Below are 24,631 nucleotides of genomic sequence, written 5' to 3' on the forward strand. Positions count from 1 at the left end.
ACTTTATTGAATGGTGATGGTTTACAGTGGTTGGTGTCATGCCTTGACACTTTGTAAACAAACTTTATTGAATGGTGATGGTTTACAGTGGTTGGTGTCATGTCTCGAGAGTTTGGTTTGTGTGAGAACAGAAATACTTAATATATAATTATCTTTTTTTACTTGAGTGTCGTGATCATTATGACTATGTAGTGACAAAATTGATATTATAGATGTCGTTGTCTTCATTTTTAATTATCATATTTTATAGTAATTTTCTGTGTTTTACAACGAATCAGATATTTAAGAAAGGCATTTCTGCGTTGTACTCAATTAATAAAGTGAAACGATCGAATAACAAAACTTTTATTATTTTACTTTAGTCAACTGAACCAACAGTAATAAATTAATTTTCACACATTCTTTTCTCAAAATCCACAGGGCTTGAGTCGAACAACTAGGCTAGTCCATTGGTGTACATCATCAAAGATGTTTATCAGAAACTCTAGGTTTTGGTTTCGTTGATTAGAATTATATACACGGTGTTCATTGGTTAACAGAATCTCGTGATAATATCCTAGTCCTCAGTCAGCATCGTATATGATTACTTCATCGGGACGTTGTTTTTGTAAACAGTCGCGGACGACATCCAGGATTATTGAAAGACGTCGGTCCAAGGCTAATAAATGAGCTTCTGTTAAAACAGGACTGATAGGGTCCTTGCTTAGGGACTTCCGCATTATATCGCTGAATCTTATAGGTCCTAGATAGAGCTTTAATAATCGTTTCAGCGTAGATTGGCGAATAATACAGCATTGGTATATGGGAGCGAGAATAGATACTTCGTCGTGGTGGGCTTTTCCGAATCTGGAAAAATAATACAAGTTTCCATGCTAAAAACACACACACCAAACTTGAACACGACTTCTGCCTTTGATTTATGTGTACTATCAACTGGAAGGTAGTAAGTAGAAATTGTAAATATTCATTACTCAAAAGATGTAATACTTCAATATATATTTAATCTATGTACACAATTAGTTGAATTACTCGTGTAACAATCTATGTACACAATTAGTTGAATTACTCGTGTAACTAAATTATAAAGTCTCTTATTTTGAAGTCTACTTGACTATCTCGGATTATTATTGTTTACTTACGATTTAAAAACCGAAAGTGTCGTTTGGTAAAAAGACAGAAACATCCATACAGTTAGATATACTAGATGTCACGAGACAGGAACAAACAATCATCTGATGGCTAGTACAAAACAGTGACAAACATACACAAATTTGATAACTATTATGAAACAAGTACAACATGCAATTTTTTGACGACTGTTACATGAGAAGAACAAACGTATAATCATGAGACGACAGAAAAGGGACAACCGAACACACATTTTCTGTCAGTTAGAAGTTCGTTATATCTTTGTATTAATAACTCATCTTACGTTCCTACATCGAAGTCCAACAATTAGTTAATACAATACGTAAACTAAGTGTATAAAATAATTATTTACCCTCTTCCATGATCCAAGTGTAGAGGAAAACTGTCATTTTGGAATATCTTAAAGGTTTCATAATGATGTCTGTCCATGTTTCCTAGGTGACGAAATAGAAATGAAACATTTAATGGATGGTTGAATAGGCTTAATAACTGTTGAATAATTTAGTAGCACTGAGATATGTTTCTGTCGGCACATATTTCTGTTTGATCAGGAAATCTGTGGATGTAAATTCTGTATTACCCAGCTTAGGGATTGACACGCAAAACTGATAATAGATAACACGTTTATATCTCCGTGTCACTGTGTGTGTGTTTTCTTATAACAAAGACACATCAGACTATCTGCTGAGTCCACCGAGGAGAATCGAACCCCCTAATTTGAGGGTTGTAAAACCGTAGATTTACCGCTGTACTATTGGGATATTAAAATCCATCAGTTTTATCTAGAAAGCAACATTACTGTGAACAGAAATACAATACTACTAGGGTGAACAGAAATACAATACTACTAGGGTGAACAGTAATACAATACTACTAGGGTGAACAGTAATACAATACTACTAGGGTGAACGGTAATACAATACTACTAGGGTGAACAGAAATACAATACTACTAGGGTGAACAGTAATACAATACTACTAGGGTGAACAGTAATACAATACTACTAGGGTGAACAGTAATACAATACTACTAGGGTGAACAGTAATACAATACTAACAGCATTTAAAACTTTACATTTTCAACATACAAAGTAGGCCCGGCATGACTGGGTGGTTAAGGCGCTCGACTCGTAATCCGACGGTCGCGGGTTTGAATCTCCGTCACACCAAACAGGTTCGCTCTTTCAGCCGTGGGAGCGTTATAATGTGACTGTCAATTCCATTATTCGTTTATAAAAGAGTAGCCCAAGAGTTGGCGGTGGGTGGTAAAGACTAGCTGGCTTCCCTCTAGTCTTACTTTGCTAAATTAGGGACGGCTAGCGCAGATAGCCCTCGTGTAGCTTTGTGCGAAATTAAAAAAAAACAAACAACACAAAGAGATACAAATTATTTCATAGTTTGACAAAACATTAGATAATGACTCAAATGGTAAATATTCTAGATACATTAGTAGGAACTCAATAATTAAACAAAGATTCCGCGAAATATTGAAATTAATTTCACGAGTTGATGTTCGCGTTTCTCGTGTATTTCACGTAAACAACGAAGGACTTCATTAATTTGTTTTAATTAATTATAAGTGCGTTTTCTTATAGCAAAGCCACATCAGGCTATCTGCCGAGTCCACGAGGGGAATCGAACCCCTAATTTTAGCGTTGTAAATTCGAAGACTTACCGCTGCACCAGCGGAGAACAATTAATTATGCACACGAAATGGTGAAACAGACAAAAAATAAAGACTCACAGAATGTGACGTCACTACCGGCGTGAATTAGTCGGTGATTAGAAGTCTGGTGTATATTTAGGCTAAAGTTTAAATTTATTATCAGATTACATTTTTTGAAAGGCAAATCACGGGAATGTTTTTCGCTGCAGGAATGTTAGAAGCGACAACAATATAAGAAATGATTTTAAAACTAATATCAAACTATAAAGTAGTTAAGTACCATTTCAACTGAAATATATTAATTATTTTCAAGTTACGGCGAACAGTTCGAAACATCTTTACAAGTAATCAACAGATGTCAGCAGTATTCGAATCAAGTCACGGGTGACTTTACCAGTGTTCGAATCGAGTCACAGGAGACTGTACCAGTGTTGAACGGAGTCACGGGTGACTGTATCATAGTTCGAATCGAGTCACGGGAGACTGTACCAGTGTTGAACGGTGTCACGGGTGACTGTATCATTGTTCGAATCGAGTCACAGGAGACTGTACCAGTGTTGAACAGAGTTACGGGTGGCTGTATCATAGTTCGAATCGAGTAACTGGAGACTGAACCATTGTTAAACAGAGTCACGGGTGACTGTATCATAGTTCGAATCGAGTCACAGGAGACTGTACCAGTGTTGAACGGAGTCACGGGTGACTGTATCATAGTTCGAATCGAGTCACAGGAGACTGTACCAGTGTTGAACGGAGTCACGGGTGACTGTATCATAGTTCGAATCGAGTCACAGGAGACTGTACCAGTGTTGAACAGAGTTACGGGTGGCTGTATCATAGTTCGAATCGAGTCACAGGAGACTGTACCAGTGTTGAACGGAGTCACGGGTGACTGTATCATAGTTCGAATCGGGTCATGGGTGACTGTACCGGTGTTCGATTTAAGTTACATGTGGCTATAACAGGAAAACATTTGTTTGAAAATAACGTCTTGAAGTTAAATATTTTATTTTTACCTATTAAGAAGTCCAGAATAGCCATGTCCATGATATCTGCTAGTCGTCTACCTTCACTGTATATCGTTTTTCTCCTGACGACGCTACAATAGTCGTCGCTCTGTTCCCACTCAGCTTTCCGTCTCTTGTGATACGACCTTCTCCATGGATGGCGCCAAATTTTCCTGGGAGCGAGGATTTTTGATGGTAGATACCCAGCAAAGCTACCCTCGAGTGTGTCTGGGTGCCCACAGATGGCGTGGCCAGTGTCACAATAGTATTCACACTTTCCGTGAAAACACACGTTGTTAGCTGCGAGGAAAAAGGAAAGGTTATTATATTTTACCCCATCTTCCAGGGTGTGACCTAATAATTATCATGCCTGGACTCTTAATCTGGTTCATGCTCAGTTGTTGCAAAAAACGCATTTCGATTAACAGTTGACGGCGAGTGAGTGTTGATTACTTGCTACCCTATTATTATCTTTGAATTAGGGACAGCTATGCGCAGATAGCCTTTCTGTAACTTTGTGCGAAGTTTCCAGTTGAAAAGAAACTCCTACAATGTCAATATTGTGTAACACTCTCCTGCGTGAGTTAAATGTATTGTTGTTCAACACCTCTTCCATTTGACGTCCATCTTAGGAGTTGCCACAAGAAAACAAAAGAAGTTGGTTTGGATTAATGGAGTTATGGGTGTAACAAATATATTTAGAAACAAAACTTTATTTCACGATCATATAGCCACGTATTCTAGAGTAACATTATACAACTATTAGTGAAACAAGCAAACGTTCTTTAATTACACCTTATGTACAGGATATCACACAACTAAACAAAGGTTCTTTAATTACACCTTATGTACAGGATAACACACAGCTAAACAAACGTTCTTTAATTACACCTTATGTACAGGATATCACACAACTAAACAAAGGTTCTTTAATTACACCTTATGTACAGGATATCACACAGTTAAACAAACGTTCTTTAATTACACCTTATGTACAGGATAACACACAGCTAAACAAACGTTCTTTAATTACACCTTATGTACAGGATATCACACAACTAAACAAAGGTTCTTTAATTACACCTTATGTACAGGATATCACACAGCTAAACAAACGTTCTTTAATTACACCTTATGTACAGGATAACACACAGCTAAACAAACGTTCTTTAATTACACCTTATGTACAGGATACCACACAACTAAACAAACGTTCTTTAATTACTCCTTATGTACAGGATAACACACAGCTAAACAAACGTTCTTTAATTACACCTTATGTACAGGATACCACACAACTAAACAAAGGTTCTTTAATTACTCCTTATGTACAGGATAACACACAGCTAAACAAACGTTCTTTAATTACACCTTATGTACAGGATACCACACAACTAAACAAAGGTTCTTTAATTACACCTTATGTACAGGATAACACACAGCTAAACAAACGTTCTTTAATTACACCTTATGTACAGGATAACACACAGCTAAACAAACGTTCTTTAATTACACCTTATGTACAGGATATCACACAACTAAACAAAGGTTCTTTAATTACACCTTATGTACAGGATATCACACAGCTAAACAAACGTTCTTTAATTACACCTTATGTACAGGATAACACACAGCTAAACAAACGTTCTTTAATTACACCTTATGTACAGGATATCACACAACTAAACAAACGTTCTTTAATTACTCCTTATGTACAGGATAACACACAACTAAACAAACGTTCTTTAATTACACCTTATGTACAGGATATCACACAACTAAACAAAGGTTCTTTAATTACACCTTATGTACAGGATATCACACAGCTAAACAAACGTTCTTTAATTACACCTTATGTACAGGATAACACACAGCTAAACAAACGTTCTTTAATTACACCTTATGTACAGGATACCACACAACTAAACAAACGTTCTTTAATTACTCCTTATGTACAGGATAACACACAGCTAAACAAACGTTCTTTAATTACACCTTATGTACAGGATACCACACAACTAAACAAAGGTTCTTTAATTACTCCTTATGTACAGGATAACACACAGCTAAACAAACGTTCTTTAATTACACCTTATGTACAGGATACCACACAACTAAACAAAGGTTCTTTAATTACACCTTATGTACAGGATAACACACAGCTAAACAAACGTTCTTTAATTACACCTTATGTACAGGATAACACACAGCTAAACAAACGTTCTTTAATTACACCTTATGTACAGGATATCACACAACTAAACAAAGGTTCTTTAATTACACCTTATGTACAGGATATCACACAGCTAAACAAACGTTCTTTAATTACACCTTATGTACAGGATAACACACAGCTAAACAAACGTTCTTTAATTACACCTTATGTACAGGATATCACACAACTAAACAAACGTTCTTTAATTACTCCTTATGTACAGGATAACACACAACTAAACAAACGTTCTTTAATTACACCTTATGTACAGGATATCACACAACTAAACAAACGTTCTTTAATTACACCTTATGTACAGGATATCACACAGCTAAACAAACATTCTTTAATTACACCTTATGTACAGGATATCACACAACTAAACAAACGTTCTTTAATTACACCTTATGTACAGGATAACACACAACTAAACAAACGTTCTTTAATTACACCTTATGTACAGGATATCACACAGCTAAACAAACGTTCTTTAATTACACCTTATGTACAGGATATCACACAGCTAAACAAACGTTCTTTAATTACACCTTATGTACAGGATAACACACAACTAAACAAACGTTCTTTAATTACACCTTATGTACAGGATATCACACAACTAAACAAACGTTCTTTAATTACACCTTATGTACAGGATATCACACAGCTAAACAAACATTCTTTAATTACACCTTATGTACAGGATATCACACAACTAAACAAACGTTTTTTAATTACACCTTATGTACAGGATAACACACAACTAAACAAACGTTCTTTAATTACACCTTATGTACAGGATATCACACAGCTAAACAAACGTTCTTTAATTACACCTTATGTACAGGATATCACACAACTAAACAAACGTTCTTTAATTACACCTTATGTATAGGATAACACACAACTAAACAAACGTTCTTTAATTACACCTTATGTACAGAATAACACACAACTAAACAAACGTTCTTTAATTACACCTTATGTACAGGATATCACACAACTAAACAAACGTTCTTTAATTACTCCTTATGTATAGGATAACACACAGCTAAACAAACGTTCTTTAATTACACCTTATGTACAGGATATCACACAACTAAACAGACGTTCTTTAATTACTCCTTATGTATAGGATAACACACAACTAAAGAAACGTTCTTTAATTACACCTTATGTACAGAATAACACACAACTAAACAAACGTTCTTTAATTACACCTTATGTACAGGATAACACACAACTAAACAAACGTTCTTTAATTACACCTTATGTACAGGATATCACACAACTAAACAAAGGTTCTTTAATTACACCTTATGTACAGGATATCACACAACTAAACAAACGTTCTTTAATTACTCCTTATGTACAGGATATTACACAACTAAACAAAGGTTCTTTAATTACACCTTATGTACAGGATATCACACAGCTAAACAAACGTTCTTTAATTACACCTTATGTACAGGATATCACATAACTCAACAAACGTTCTTTAATTACACCTTATGTACAGGATAACACACAACTAAACAAACGTTCTTTAATTACACCTTATGTGCAGGATAACAGACAACTAAACAAACTTTCTCTAATTACACCTTAGGTACAGGATAACACACAACTAAACAAACGTTCTTTAGTTACACCTTATGTGCTGGATAACACACAACTAAACAAACGTTCTTTAATTACACCTTATGTACAGGATAACACACAACAATGCTGAGAACTCCTTTGTTAAGATCTTGACTTTGATTTTCGGTGTGACATAACAATTAAATTTAAATAATTACCATGCCAACAAATAGATTAAGTAACTATACGATTATTGTTACTCTGAATTATAAACGGATCCTACTGAGTACGTGGTTTATGGTTGGTAGTTTCATGACAAGAATCATCTTACAGATTTGTGATCCGTCTATGAAATATTGTTGGATATTTTGGAATCTATATATACAGCTTTATGACGAAAAATATCACAGAAGTCATAAACAAGGAAGGAAAACAATCTGAAGGATTACAAACTGGCAGAAACTTTTACTACATTCATTATCAGCCATATCACAACATGTTAACATGGTGTCAAATTGTTACGATGTAGGTGACATTTTAACACGTTGTTATTTTATTAGTGTGACAAAATATTGTTAATAAGTTCGAAATCACATTAATGAGACAGTGGTAAGGGGTTGGATTTAGAACGCTAAAATCAGGGGTTCGACTTCATGATAAACGTGTCACTGCTGTAAGAAAGAAGTCAACTTTTTGTTTTCTTGAAAGTAATCTAACGTTGACGATCAATGTATTAGGAATATTGAACCTCAAACCAAACTCTGAATGTTAAAGTTAAATGCTCCGAACCGTAGCGGCTTGGCATAGCCAGGAGGTTATGGCGCTCAACTCACAATCCGAAAGTCGCAGGTTCGAATCCACGTCACAACAATCATGCTCGCCCTTTCAGCCGTGGGGCGTTATAACATTACGGTCAATCCCACTAGTCGTTGATAAATTAGTAGCCCAAGAGATGGCGGTGGATAGTAATGATTAGTTGTTTTCCCTCTAGTCTTATACTGCTAAACTAGGGACAACAAGAGCAGATAGCCTTCGTGTAGCTTTGCGTGAGATTCAGAACAAACCAAATCAATCCATGGTGATGTCTCACACAAGCCTAATTCACAATAATTATTAATAAGAAAATAAGTCTAAATACAAACGGATAAAGTAATGGTTTGATAAAGATAGTTTTTATATGTTCCAATTTCGGTTCTTACACCGATTAATAATATTTTGATGTAGTGATCTACCAGAACCAGAAAACGTGTCCGATTTTATTGTTTACATTGGCAAAATTATCTGATGTTTTGATATATTAGATCCAAAGAAAAGTGTCTGATTTCAATGTTTAGACATTAGATGAATTAGGTACATAGAAAAGAGTCCTAGAATAACGAAAAGAAAATTAAAGTATTTTATTTGCATGAGCGACTCCTTGTGAATACAATGGCCTTATTGTGGCCAGGTTAGAGGCCTTTATGGCCCAACAGACACTAAATTTGAACTTAGGAGAACATTGCAAATTATAGTATTTTATTTACATGAGCGACATCTTACGAATAAAATGAGCTGATTGTGGCCAGGCCAGAAACCTTTATGGCCCAATCATAACAGACCCTAAATTTGAATTTAAGAGCAAAGTTAGCGAGACCAATCGACAGCACAAGCTGCTCGAACCAGTTGTTTTTTAAGAATAGCGGGATGTACTTTCATGGTTATAACAAACATTCCAAAGTAAAATGCGAAGCGTGTTTGGTAGTTCTACGTATGGTCCTCATTCGTCCATTTCAAAAGGTCGTGTTTTTGTCTTCACATTTATGTTTCTACTATCATTTTTCTGTCGCAGGTTTGAAGACGGTTTATTTTCTTACTTCGGATACTTGCACAGAGCTGTTTGTTTTTTTTTCGTTCTTGGAATTTCGCACAAAGCTACTCGAGGGCTATCTGTGCTAGCCGTCCCTAATTTAGCAGTGTTAGGCTAATGGGAAGGCAGCTAGTCATCACCACCCACCGTCAACTCTTGGGCTACTCTTTTACCAACGAATAGTGGGATTGACCGTCACATTATAACGCCTCCACGGCTGAAAGGGCGAGCATGTTTGTCGCGACGGGGATGCGAACCCGCGACCCTCAGATTACGAGTCGCACGCCTTAACACGCTTGGCCATGCCGGACCTGCACAGAGCTACACAAGTATATCTGAAGCGATAGACCAGAGGTAAAGTGACCAGTGATATGTGTGGACCGTCAACTGTTAGGATCAAACGGTGCGAACTGACAGTCACTATTATCACGAATTTATGACCATAAAGTATCGAGAGAGAATTCTGGGAGTCACGGCACGCTAACTTCTAAACTTCGAACGACAAGGTAATGCCTTGAATTTTGTTTAACATTTAAATATCTGTTTATTTTAAAAGTTAGAGGAACCTTATTAACAGCGAACGTGAAACTTTCTATCTAAATCTACTCAGTACGTGTTAATAGTTTATCGTACTAAACTAACACAGTCCTACCTGGTGAAATAAAAAACGTTTTAAGAAGATCTGTTTCTGCTAATTCATAAATTTCGGAAGTAATATTCAGATTTCTTCCAACTACAGGTGGCGCTCGTCGAAATCCTAATATTCTAGAAATTAAACTCAAATAGTTATCAGAATAATAAACACAATATTTCTAACAACTATATATCCTTTATAAATAAATATTTAAAATATTTACAATAACAATTCAAAGTGGTCGCTTTATTTTTACATTCATTACGTTATGGAATAGCTATCCATAATGGGTGACTGACTGTCCGGTACGTAATGCACGTGTATGTTTCATTTATATTTAAGCTTAACTGACTTTGAATAAGTTTGTTTTTTTAATTACAGGTAAATAAAAAAAAATTCTTGATTTATTTTAACTTGAAATATTCAAGAAATGATAAACGTTTTTCGTGAAATGAAATACATGTTAACAATACGTTTATGTTAATTAGAAGCTATTTTTACCTATCGAGGTGAAAAGCTGCAATTTCGCTGTTGTGTCTCTCAAAGTCCACAAAATAAAAATGATCTGGTTCTGTTTCTTTGTCCCGTGGAAACCTTTGGATACAAAAGTAGATTAGAAGGTAGTTATTGTGAGCACAGGAAAACAACAACTAAACACTATCAGACACTAATAGCTGAGTACATTATATGAAAATGGTTTTAGAGCCTCACCACGTCGTTACTGTTCAGGTCATCGTATCCTGTCATGTTCTATTTGACAACTGTACACCCTGGCAATAGCCTCACAGAGTAGTTTATATCACAAAAGGCTCCATCGTACAGATGACATGTCCTTAACACACCACTCATCTCTGCTTGTTTTACACAATCCATTATCTAATGTACGTGAACAAATGGTTTCCACGGGCGCTGCACTTGGCAACTTGGCTCACATGTCTCCATGTGATATAGCATGAATACTCGTTTCATTCTTCAACTGTTTGAGACATGCAATGGGAGAATTGGAGGTATGACTGGAAGCCTCGTCCTGGTGAAACGATGTCCTGTTGGTCTCGTTCTAGAACTAAAATCTTAATTATGTTAAGTACTGGTATCTGGGACACGTTGACGGCTTTTGTCGCTGAACTAGATTCTTACTGCGTTGTGTTTGTCACGGATGGAGTGTGAATTGTTGCAGACTCTATCTGGACGGTCCAGGTACCCCAAAATAATCTTTATTCCTTTGTCTTCCAGAGTTATAACGTGCAAGATGTATTCTGTATTAGAAATTCTAAGCCCCCGATCTAGGCACATCGTCATAATTTAAGGAAAGGGCTGTTACGTGCCATTCCGAAGCGACTGGTTTTCGGTGGCATCGCATAAGCTACAAAAAACGCCAAATAATGCAAAAAATGTATCCTCCTCCTATAAAAGGGCCGGGTATGGCCAGGTGGTTAAGGCACTCGACTCGTAATCCGAGGGTCGAGGGCTCGTATCTCCGTGACACCAAACATGCTCGTCTTTTCAGCCGTGGGAGCGTTATAATGTGACGGTCAATCCCACTATTCGTCGGTAAAAGAGTAGCCCAAGAGTTGGCGGTGGGTAGTGATAACTAGTTGCCTTCCCTCTAGTCTCACACTGCTAAATTAGGGACGGCTAGCGCAGATAGCCCTCGTGTAGTTTTGCGCGAAATTCAAAAACAAACAAACTACCCACACAAAAAAAGTTAAAATATACTTCTGACACATTCTATTCCACAGTAATTTTTATAGCGGCTGTGGTTGTCACGTGACCTGTTGTTTTGCACATTTAAATATTCCTTACTGTTAAACAATGAAACAAAACAACAAAAAACACAGAAATTATCTGATGAACAATAAATTCCTAGCACGCCACCTGCAGCGAAGGAGGAAGTCGATATAGCATTAAATCAACAATTCTGAGTTGGGTTTTATTGCTTTAGGTACCTTAACAATTGTCACGAAGAAAAAAGACCTTTACAATCTGTAGCTGAGTAAGTGGAAAGTTCTGGAACCGTCTTCTTTTTCTATCTAGCGACAACTGAAACTGACGGAAAGTCACTGCATTCATTGAAAATAGTTTGCGCATGTGCTTTGTCAGCAAACATTGAAAATACACTTATTTTTGCTAACCAGCTGACTAAATGCTTTATTTGTGAGACCATACTGCATGTCCAACTAATAGTTTCACACATTTAAACGTGTATGATTTTGAATTTCGCGTAAATCTACACGACAATTATATATAGTAGTCGTCCCTACTTTAGTGGTGACAGAGTTGAAGGAAGGCAACCAATCTCCACCACCAACCACCAACTATTATTTTTAACCTCAGTGTTTACCTTCAGTGACACAGTGGTGTGTATGCAGATTCATGACGTCAGAAACCGGCAGAGCACGGATAGCTAATTATAAACAACATTTCACCAACGAATAGTTGGAATCACTATCACATTATAACGCCCCAAGGCTTAAAAGCGAGCACTAATAATTCCTCGTAACACCAGGTGTTCTACACTGAATTAAAAATACGTATGATTAGTTGATGACTTCATTCTTATTGCCATTTCTTACATAATCACATTTCAACTTTCGTTTCTAATAATCTTAGTGAAGAACAAAAATAGAGAGGTAATGTGGTTTATCCATTTGGTGTGGTAATTAGACAGGTAATGTGGTTTATCCATTTGGTGTGGTAATTAGACAGGTAATGTGGTTTATCCATTTGGTGTGGTAATTAGACAGGTAATGTGGTTTATCCATTTGGTGTGGTAATTAGACATGTGGTTTATCCATCTGGTGTGGTAACTAGACAGGTAATGTGGTTTATCCATTTGGTGTGGTAACTAGACAGGTAATGTGGTTTATCCATTTGGTGTGGTAATTAGACAGGTAATGTGGTTTATCCATTTCGTGTGGTAATTAGACAGGTGATGTGGTTTATCCATTTCGTGTGGTAATTAGACAGGTAATGTGGTTTATCCATTTCGTGTGGTAATTAGACAGGTAATGTGGTTTATCCATTTGGTGTGGTAATTAGACAGGTAATGTGGTTTATCCATTTGGTGTGGTAATTAGACATGTGGTTTATCCATTTGGTGTGGTAACTAGACAGGGAATGTGGTTTATCCATTTGGTGTGGTAATTAGACAGGTAATGTGGTTTATCCATTTGGTGTGGTAATTAGACATGTAATGTCGTTTATCCATTTGGTGTGGTAATTAGACATGTAATGTGGTTTATCCATTTGGTGAGGTAATTAGACATGTAATGTGGTTTATCCATTTGGTGTGGTAATTAGACAGATAATGTGGTTTATCCATTTGGTGTGGTAATTAGACATGTTCAGGTGCTTCAGTTCATTGTGTTTCTAATAAGACACATTCAGGTACTACCACACTCCTAATATGAAACTCCAGACGCTTCCATTTCAGTTTACTGTAGGTTATATTCCTAATATGACACTCCAGACGCTTACATTTCAGTTTACTGTAGGTTATATTCCTAATATGACACTCCAGACTTTTCCACTGCAGTTCACTGAAGGTTATATTCCTAATATGACACTCCAGACTCTTCCATTTCAGTTCACTCTAGGTTATATTCCTAATATTACACTGCGTACTGTTCCATTTCAATTCACTGAAGGTTAAATTGCTAATAAGATACATCCATGTATTTTCATATCAGTTCGAACACTGAATGTTATATTCCTGACAAGACATGGTCGGGTTGATGGCTTGATTTTCATCTTAGTGTTTGTTCGATGAGACGTGAATAGAAAAGAACATTTTGATGAAGATCCGTTTGATTGCAGTGTGGTGTGTCAACTGAAGAAATGGTGACATCATGAAAACTGTTTAGTAAAGTGTATTTGTGTGGGGAATCCAGACTTGGTTGTGAGGTTTACTCATGCATTAGAAATGAGATTATGAAGACTAGTGACCGCCTACCCTGTTAAGTTTACAGTTGTTTTATTTAGGGTTAAGCTTTATTTAGGCTTAAGCTTTACTTAGGGTTAAGTTTTATTTAGGCTTAAGTTTTACTTAGGGTTAAGCTTTATTTACAGTTAAACCTTGCTTAGGGTTAAGCTTTATTTGCGGTTAAACTTTACTTCGAGTTAAGCTTAATTTAGGGTTATGGTTTATTTACAGTTGAGCTTTACTTAGGGTTAAGGATTGTATCTCAAGACGGCTGATATCGGTATTAAAACTTTTATTAAAATAAAGTAGAGAACAACGTTTCTACATTCTTCGGCCATCTTTATGTTAACCTGAACTTTTACTTCAAGTGGGTTTCTCATCATCACCTTACGATTCTCAATGTGCGTCTGGTGAAATTTAGTTACCCTACAAGTAAAAGTTTTTAACCCTTAATTATTTGAAATATTTTTTTTTAATTTTTACTCGCCCTTTACTTTCGGCGAGCCCCCCGCTGGAACAATGGTCATTTTTCGGATTTACAATGCTAAAATCAGAGGTTCGATTCCCTTCGGTGGACACAGCAGATAACCCTATGTGGTTTTGCTATAAGAAAAACACACACACACACTTACGATGATAAAGGAAAGCGCAAAACTAAAAATACGCGCCAATAGATTTAATTTTTTTTTATTGTCTGGAATGCATTTCATTGATTTGAAAATCAATGTTCGTGAGTACATTCTCCTTTGTCTCTCCATCAGATATTGTTTATATCACACAAGAAGAAAGAAACATAATGAATTAATGGAAACTTGTCCATGAAATCTAAATTATTTTTCTTTATAAAATATGTCAAGGAAATCGATCCATTTTTTTAGATCAATACATAACACTGTGTAGAAACCACTGTCCGACGACTTCGAAATGACTTTTCCAAAAGACATCTTGGATTATATAAGAAGACGTGATTTAAAAAAAAATAAAGACACACAATTGCTCATCAGTCAACTGGAAACACATCCAAAGTAAAATAATCCGAACTTCTGTCGCTATTTTGTTTTTGAAAAGTGTCAGTGGAGTCGAATGTCTGAGTAGGACATGCACTACGTGTGAATTCCACCAAGAGAATCAACGTGATGGTTTAGATATCAATAATTTGAACGAAGTGTTTTAACAAATCACCCACTGTGGGGTCGACCATGATAGATAAAGTACAGTAATTACGTTAGGCTTCACACGAGATGTTGCATTAAAAATGCGCAAGAAAGATCTGAATTTATCTAGTTATTAAAGCGAAAAAAAATAGAAACATTCTTCAATAAATACCAAACAATTCACGAACATTTTACACGAGAGTTATATAAATATGGTCCCTAAAGTTGAGCTGATAAACTGGAACAGTAGTGCGCAAACGTTTTTATGGCGTCCACATTTTCTAAACGTGTCTCCCCTCATATAAAAATAAAACAAATCTTAAACTAAGATACACATCATAAGGTAAACAGTTTCGTCTACTTATTGTGGAGGATAGACTTGAGGTTGAGATAAGATTAGGTCCGTTCTTGGTTAAACTATTGACATATCAACTAGAATAAACATTCCTCTCTACCTGAATGCGAGAACGATGTTTTGTGTTGGTTGTTTTAAAAAGAGACCTCTGACTCAAACGTATATGTTGATACAAAATTCAGAAGCACATCCATCTTTCTTCGTGACAGGTCAGGGTATTCTTTGTGAACCAACATCCAGACTTGAATCCATACTAAAGAGTTTGACCAGTGAATAGTTCTACAAGCTGTCATTGGAAGGTGAGATCTCATTAAATGGATTCCAGACCTGTTCCGCCGTTGAATCTTAGATGTAGAACTGTTCTGTAAATTTATGCCGAGAGTTTCCTGTTTTATACACTTGCTTGTGGAGAGACCAGTTTGAGAATAAAAACTGTCAAGTGTCTGTTTGCATCTTTGGAGAAAGATAAGTTACTTCACAGCCATATTCGTGACGTTGTTTCTATTCCCTTCAGGAAACTCTCGGCATAAATTTACAGAACAGTTCTACATCTAAGATTCAACGGCGGAACAGGATTGGGTCTGGAATCCATTTAATGAGATCTCACCTTCCAATGACAGCTCCTAGAACTATTCACTGGTCAAACTCTTTAGTATGGATTCAAGTCTGGATGTTGGTTCGCAAAGAATACCCTGACCTGTCACGAAGAAAGATGGATGTGCTTCTGAATTTTGTATCAACATATACGTTTGAGTCAGAGGTCTCTTTTTAAAACAACCAACACAAAACATCGTTCTCGCATTCAGGTAGAGAGGAATGTTTATTCTAGTTGCTATGCCAACAGTTTAACCAAGAACGGACCTAATCTTATCTCAACATCCAGTAAACAGCGAGGTAAGTGTTTTGTTACAGTCAACATCCAGGAAATAGCGAGGTAAGTGTTCTGTTACAACCGACATCCAGTAAACAGTGAGGTAAGTGTTTTGTTACAGTCAACATCAGTAAACAGCGAGGTAAGTGTTTTAGTAAGTGAACATCCAGTAAACAGTGAGGTAAGTGTTTTGTTACAACCGACATCCAGTAAACAGTGAGGTAAGTGTTTTGTTACAGTCAACATCCAGTAAACAGTGAGGTAAGTGTTTTGTTACAACCGATATCCAGTAAACAGCGAGGTAAGTGTTTTTGTAAGTCAACATCCAGTAAACAGTGAGGTAAGTGTTTTGTTACAACCGACATCCAGTAAACAGCGAGGTAAGTGTTTTAGTAAGTCAACATCAGTAAACAGCGAGGTAAGTGTTTTAGTAAGTCAACATCCAGTAAACAGTGAGGTAAGTGTTTTGTTACAACTGACATCCAGTAAGCAGCGAGGTAAGTGTTTTAGTAAGTCAACATCCAGTAAACAGTGAGGTAAGTTTTTTGTTACAACCGACATCCAGTAAACAGCGAGGTAAGTGTTTTAGTAAGTCAACATCCAGTAAACAGTGAGGTAAGTGTTTTGTTACAACCGACATCCAGTAAACAGTGAGGTAAGTGTTTTGTTACAACCGACATCCAGTAAACAGTGAGGTGTTTTGTTACAACCGACATCCAGTAAACAGTGAGGTAAGTGTTTTGTTACAGTAAACATCCGGTAAACAGTGAGATGTTTTGTTACAGTGATCAATCAATATTTAGAAGTAAAACAAGTATTGGATCTTCTACACCTAATTGAGTGGAGTCTTTAGTTGTTTGTATAAAAATGAAATACCCAATGTTTCGGGTGTGTACCTCTTTCTATTTATTTTTAAGCATGGAACTGACCTCTAATTGTTCCTTTTGCAGCCCACGTTCTTACACGATTCCCCATTTTAACCTATTTGTGTATACATTACACACAACTTTCTCACGTGTTAGTTGACAACAGTAATATCTGTACAGTAGATCTTCAGGCTTTGTTACCTGTAAATCTTTGTAATCGGTTTCGTTTCATATACTTGCAGAGTCACAGTTAGATTCCCTTCTCCATCGACTCTTTGTGCCCCCTTTAGGGCGCACCACAGAACTACAAGGTGGCCCGTAAGTCCCTACCCATGCATATGTTATTATGTTATATTCAATTACGCACGTATTATAAATTTGTTTCTTTTTTCAGAGAAATATGGCCGATGTAAGTCCATTTACACTTGAAGATCGTATTGTGCATAATATTATGCAGCGAGAATGAGGGACAGCACACAGATACACTGGATACATAAGATATAGAGATGGGTAGGGACTTACGGGTCACCCTGTAGAAAGGAGGCAGCTAGTTAAAAGTTCAGTGACTTTGATAGAGTTGTGAGATTTAGCTATCGGTGATGATGCTGTTCATTTCTCACTGGATTCTGGTTTACAACCATGAGACTCTTACGAGTTCTCATTTGTACTTCACCCAACGATTTGCTCATTATAGGGAAGTTGTGTAAAAAAACTAGCATTGCAATCAGTCATTATGTGATCTTCTGCTCCATTCAGGCGATGGCTGCCTAACGGTGGATCTCATAAGGACGTGAAAATTCACTGTTCTAAGCCTAAACTAATCTTCTATTCTACAACATGCTGCTTTAGGCCTAAACTAATCTTCTATTATACAACATACTGCTTTAGGCCTAAACTAATCTTCTATTCTACAACATACTGCTTTAAACCTAAACTAATCTTCTATTCTACAACATACAGCTTTAGGCCTAAACTAATCTTCTATTCTAAAACATACTGCTTTAGGCCTAAACTAATCTTCTATTCTAAAACATACTGCTTTAGGCCTAAACTAATCTTCTATTCTAAAACACTGTTTTAGGCGTAAACTAATATTCTATTCTAAAACACATTGCCAAGGAAATCAAACCTTTTTGTAAACTGTAAATAAGAACCCAGAGTTAAATCAACGATATGTGACGTACACGATTCTCTGCAACTGTGAATGTAAATGAGTACACCAATCACCACATTTCTTCAATGTCATATGACCTGAATTAATGTAAATTAAACTAAAGCTTACCTCATTGGTTTAAACAGCGCTTCCTCCCCATTGTCGTATTCGATTATCAACTTAAACTGGGTCCCGCCTTCTTTTTGTTCTGAAATATACGTAGAATTAAAACCTTTAAGTGTTCGAAGTATCAATGAAAAAATGTATACATTTTTGCCACGTATGTAAACACTTTATATTGCAGTATGGTTTACGAAACAACTTGAAAAGTGTCTTGGTGATCTGAACACTTGTTATAAACAAAGAAAATAAAATAAAATATTCCTTTTTCCAATTCATTATATGCATAGTAATATATTCTTAAATAAAGAAAAGGTTGCCTATGGAATTCAGTACATAATACATCAGTCAGTTAACCATGAGGGTAAAAATAGGTTAAAACTAAGTATATAAGCATGAGGGGGTAAAAATACAACAACACAAAACATTGTAACACAACTAACCATGTTAAGAGCTTTGTTTCTGTAGTACAAGTACGTTAACCATGTTACAGAGCTTTGTTTCTGTAGTACAAGTACATTAACCATGTTAAGAGCTTTGTTTCTGTAGTACAAGTACGTTAACCATGTTAAGAGCTTTGTTTCTGTAGTACAAGTACCTAAATCATGTTAAGAGCTTTGTTTCTGTAATACAAGTACCTAAATCATGTTAAGAGCTTTGTTTGTGTTGTACAAGTACGTTAACCATGTTACAGAGCTTTGTTTCTGTTGTACAAGTACGTTAACCACGTTACTTTGTTTCTGTAGTACAAGTACGTTAACCATGTCACAGAGCTTTGTTTCTGTAGTGCAAGTATGTTAACCATGTTAAGAGCTTTGTTTCTGTGGTACAAGTACATTAACAATGTTACAGAGCTTTGTTTCTGTAGTACAAGTACGTTAACCATGTTAAGAGCTTTGTTTCTGTAGTACAAGTACGTTAACCATGTTTAGAACTTTGTTTCTGTTGTACAAGTACATTAACCATGTTAAGAGCTTTGTTTCTGTGGTACAAGTACATTAACCATGTTAAAAGCTTTGTTTCTGTGGTACAAGTACATTAACCATGTTAAAAGCTTTGTTTCTGTGGTACAAGTACATTAACCATGTTACAGAGCTTTATTTCTGTAGTACAAGTACGTTAACCATGTTTAGAGCTTTGTTTCTGTAGTACAAGTACGTTAACCATGTTACAGAGCTTTGTTTCTGTAGTACAAGTACGTTAACCATGTTACAGAGCTTTGTTTCTGTAGTACAAGTACGTTAACCATGTTAAGAGCTTTGTTTATGTGGTACAAGTACATTAACCATGTTACAAAGCTTTGTTTCTGTAGTACAAGTACATTAACCATGTTAAGAGCTTTGTTTCTGTAGTACAAGTACGTTAATCATGTTAAGAGCTTTGTTTCTGTAGTACAAGTACGTTAACCATGTTAAGAGCTTTGTTTCTGTAGTACAAGTACGCTAATCATGTTAAGAGCTTTGTTTCTGTAGTACAAGTACGTTAACCATGTTACAGAGCTTTGTTTCTGTTGTACAAGTACGTTAACCATGTTACAGAGCTTTGTTTCTGTAGTACAAGTACGTTAACCATGTTAAGAGCTTTGTTTCTGTAGTACAAGTACGTTAATCATGTTAAGAGCTTTGTTTCTGTAGTACAAGTACGTTAACCATGTTACAGAGCTTTGTTTCTGTTGTACAAGTACGTTAACCATGTTACAGAGCTTTGTTTCTGTAGTACAAGTACGTTAACCATGTTAAGAGCTTTGTTTCTGTAGTACAAGTACGTTAACCATGTTAAGAGCTTTGTTTCTGTAGTACAAGTACGTTAATCATGTTAAGAGCTTTGTTTCTGTTGTACAAGTACGTTAACCATGTTACAGAGCTTTGTTTCTGTTGTACAAGTACGTTAACCATGTTAAGAGCTTTGTTTCTGTAGTACAAGTACGTTAATCATGTTAAGAGCTTTGTTTCTGTTGTACAAGTACGTTAACCATGTTACAGAGCTTTGTTTCTGTTGTACAACTACGTTAACCATGTTAAGAGCTTTGTTTCTGTAGTACAAGTACGTTAACCATGTTAAGAGCTTTGTTTCTGTAGTACAAGTACGTTAATCATGTTAAGAGCTTTGTTTCTGTTGTACAAGTACGTTAATCATGTTACAGAGCTTTGTTTCTGTAGTACAAGTACGTTAACCATGTTACAGAGCTTTGTTTCTGTTGTACAAGTACGTTAACCATGTTACAGAGCTTTGTTTCTGTAGTACAAGTACGTTAACCATGTTAAGAGCTTTGTTTCTGTAGTACAAGTACGTTAATCATGTTAAGAGCTTTGTTTCTGTTGTACAAGTACGTTAATCATGTTAAGAGCTTTGTTTCTGTAGTACAAGTACGTTAACCATGTTACAGAGCTTTGTTTCTGTTGTACAAGCACGTTAACCATGTTACAGAGCTTTGTTTCTGTAGTACAAAGTACGTTAACCATGTTAACAGCTTTGTTTCTGTAGTACAAGTACGTTAACCATGTTACAGAGCTTTGTTTCTGTTGTACAAGTACGTTAACCATGTTACAGAGCTTTGTTTCTGTAGTACAATTACGTTAACCATGTTAAGAGCTTTGTTTCTGTAGTACAAGTACGTTAACCATGTTAAGAGCTTTGTTTCTGTAGTACAAGTACGTTAATCATGTTAAGAGCTTTGTTTCTGTTGTACAAGTACGTTAATCATGTTACAGAGCTTTGTTTCTGTAGTACAAGTACGTTAACCATGTTAAGAGCTTTGTTTCTGTTGTACAAGTACGTTAATCATGTTAAGAGCTTTGTTTCTGTTGTACAAGTACGTTAACCATGTTACAGAGCTTTGTTTCTGTAGTACAAGTACGTTAATCATGTTAAGAGCTTTGTTTCTGTTGTACAAGTACGTTAACCATGTTAAGAGCTTTGTTTCTGTAGTACAAGTACGTTAACCATGTTAAGAGATTGTTTCTGTAGTACAAGTACGTTAACCATGTTAAGAGCTTTGTTTCTGTAGTACAAGTACGTTAATCATGTTAAGAGCTTTGTTTCTGTTGTACAAGTACGTTAACCATGTTACAGAGCTTTGTTTCTGTAGTACAAGTACGTTAACCATGTTACAGAGCTTTGTTTCTGTAGTACAAGTACGTTAATCATGTTAAGAGCTTTGTTTCTGTAGTACAAGTACGTTAACCATGTTACAGAGCTTTGTTTCTGTAGTACAAGTACGTTAACCTTGTTAAGAGCTTTGTTTCTGTAGTACAAGTACGTTAACCATGTTTAGAGCTTTGTTTCTGTTGTACAAGTACATTAACCATGTTAAGAGCTTTGTTTCTGTGGTACAAGTACATTAACCATGTTAAAAGCTTTGTTTCTGTGGTACAAGTACATTAACCATGTTACAGAGCTTTATTTCTGTAGTACAAGTACGTTAACATTGTTTAGAGCTTTGTTTCTGTTGTACAAGTACGTTAACCATGTTACAGAGCTTTGTTTCTGTAGTACAAGTACGTTAACCATGTTACAGAGCTTTGTTTCTGTTGTACAAGTACGTTAATCATGTTAAGAGCTTTGTTTCTGTAGTACAAGTACGTTAACCATGTTACAGAGCTTTGTTTCTGTTGTACAAGTACGTTAACCATGTTACAGAGCTTTGTTTCTGTAGTACAAGTACGTTAACCATGTTAAGAGCTTTGTTTCTGTAGTACAAGTACGTTAATCATGTTAAGAGCTTTGTTTCTGTTGTACAAGTACGTTAACCATGTTACAGAGCTTTGTTTCTGTTGTACAAGTACGTTAACCATGTTAAGAGCTTTGTTTTTGTAGTACAAGTACGTTAACCATGTTAAGAGCTTTGTTTCTGTAGTACAAGTACGTTAATCATGTTAAGAGCTTTGTTTCTGTTGTACAAGTACGTTAATCATGTTACAGAGCTTTGTTTCTGTAGTACAAGTGCGTTAACCATGTTACAGAGCTTTGTTTCTGTTGTACAAGTACGTTATCCATGTTACAGAGCTTTGTTTCTGTAGTACAAGTACGTTAACCATGTTAAGAGCTTTGTTTCTGTAGTACAAGTACGTTAATCATGTTAAGAGCTTTGTTTCTGTTGTACAAGTACGTTAATCATGTTAAGAGCTTTGTTTCTGTAGTACAAGTACGTTAACCATGTTACACAGCTTTGTTTCTGTTGTACAAGTACGTTAACCATGTTACAGAGCTTTGTTTCTGTTGTACAAGTACGTTAACCATGTTACAGAGCTTTGTTTCTGTAGTACAAGTACGTTAACCATGTTAAGAGCTTTGTTTCTGTAGTACAAGTACGTTAACCATGTTAAGAGCTTTGTTTCTGTAGTACAAGTACGTTAATCATGTTAAGAGCTTTGTTTCTGTTGTACAAGTACGTTAACCATGTTACAGAGCTTTGTTTCTGTTGTACAAGTACGTTAATCATGTTAAGAGCTTTGTTTCTGTTGTACAAGTACGTTAATCATGTTAAGAGCTTTGTTTCTGTAGTACAAGTACGTTAACCATGTTACAGAGCTTTGTTTCTGTTGTACAAGTACGTTAACCATGTTACAGAGCTTTGTTTCTGTAGTACAAGTACGTTAACCATGTTAAGAGCTTTGTTTCTGTAGTACAAGTACGTTAATCATGTTAAGAGCTTTGTTTCTGTTGTACAAGTACGTTAATCATGTTACAGAGCTTTGTTTCTGTAGTACAAGTACGTTAACCATGTTAAGAGCTTTGTTTCTGTTGTACAAGTACGTTAATCATGTTAAGAGCTTTGTTTCTGTTGTACAAGTACGTTAACCATGTTACAGAGCTTTCTTTCTGTAGTACAAGTACGTTAATCATGTTAAGAGCTTTGTTTCTGTTGTACAAGTACGTTAACCATGTTACAGAGCTTTGTTTCTGTAGTACAAGTACGTTAACCATGTTAAGAGCTTTGTTTCTGTAGTACAAGTACGTTAATGATGTTAAGAGCTTTGTTTCTGTTGTACAAGTACGTTAACCATGTTACAGAGCTTTGTTTCTGTAGTACAAGTACGTTAACCATGTTACAGAGCTTTGTTTCTGTAGTACAAGTACGTTAATCATGTTAAGAGCTTTGTTTCTGTAGTACAAGTACGTTAACCATGTTACAGAGCTTTGTTTCTGTAGTACAAGTACGTTAACCTTGTTAAGAGCTTTGTTTCTGTAGTACAAGTACGTTAACCATGTTTAGAGCTTTGTTTCTGTTGTACAAGTACATTAACCATGTTAAGAGCTTTGTTTCTGTGGTACAAGTACATTAACCATGTTAAAAGCTTTGTTTCTGTGGTACAAGTACATTAACCATGTTACAAAGCTTTATTTCTGTAGTACAAGTACGTTAACATTGTTTAGAGCTTTGTTTCTGTTGTACAAGTACGTTAACCATGTTACAGAGCTTTGTTTCTGTAGTACAAGTACGTTAACCATGTTACAGAGCTTTGTTTCTGTTGTACAAGTACGTTAATCATGTTAAGAGCTTTGTTTCTGTAGTACAAGTACGTTAACCATGTTACAGAGCTTTGTTTCTGTTGTACAAGTACGTTAACCATGTTACAGAGCTTTGTTTCTGTAGTACAAGTACGTTAACGATGTTAAGAGCTTTGTTTCTGTAGTACAAGTACATTAACCATGTTACAGAGCTTTATTTCTGTAGTACAAGTACGTTAACATTGTTTAGAGCTTTGTTTCTGTTGTACAAGTACGTTAACCATGTTACAGAGCTTTGTTTCTGTAGTACAAGTTACGTTAACCATGTTACAGAGCTTTGTTTCTGTTGTACAAGTACGTTAATCATGTTAAGAGCTTTGTTTCTGTAGTACAAGTACGTTAACCATGTTACAGAGCTTTGTTTCTGTTGTACAAGTACGTTAACCATGTTACAGAGCTTTGTTTCTGTAGTACAAGCACGTTAACCATGTTAAGAGCTTTGTTTCTGTAGTACAAGTACGTTAATCATGTTAAGAGCTTTGTTTCTGTTGTACAAGTACGTTAACCATGTTACAGAGCTTTGTTTCTGTTGTACAAGTACGTTAACCATGTTAAGAGCTTTGTTTTTTGTAGTACAAGTAC

The 24,631-nt window shown here is 35.9% G+C and overlaps 1 protein-coding gene across 4 annotated transcripts in view; it reads right to left on the reverse strand.

The window, feature by feature from the left end:
- Positions 1-331: 331 nt before the first annotated feature.
- Positions 332-24,631, reverse strand: part of LOC143224733 (extracellular serine/threonine protein CG31145-like) — a 65,537-nt gene continuing 41,237 nt past the window's right edge. For 2 of the 4 annotated variants that reach the window (XM_076452996.1, XM_076452995.1), the window contains exons 4-9: positions 18,548-18,626; positions 10,599-10,691; positions 10,116-10,228; positions 3,831-4,121; positions 1,502-1,583; positions 332-846 (exon numbers count right to left, since the gene is read on the reverse strand). In XM_076452996.1, the coding sequence (XP_076309111.1) occupies positions 564-846; positions 1,502-1,583; positions 3,831-4,121; positions 10,116-10,228; positions 10,599-10,691; positions 18,548-18,626 (941 nt within the window). In that variant the 3' untranslated portion in view covers positions 332-563. The remainder of the gene's footprint in view (positions 847-1,501; positions 1,584-3,830; positions 4,122-10,115; positions 10,229-10,598; positions 10,692-18,547; positions 18,627-24,631) is intronic. The other 2 variants (XM_076452998.1, XM_076452997.1) reach the window with 2 other exon arrangements.

The sequence above is a fragment of the Tachypleus tridentatus genome, chromosome 9 (assembly GCF_004210375.1).
Source record: "Tachypleus tridentatus isolate NWPU-2018 chromosome 9, ASM421037v1, whole genome shotgun sequence".
Lineage (NCBI taxonomy): Eukaryota > Metazoa > Arthropoda > Merostomata > Xiphosura > Limulidae > Tachypleus > Tachypleus tridentatus.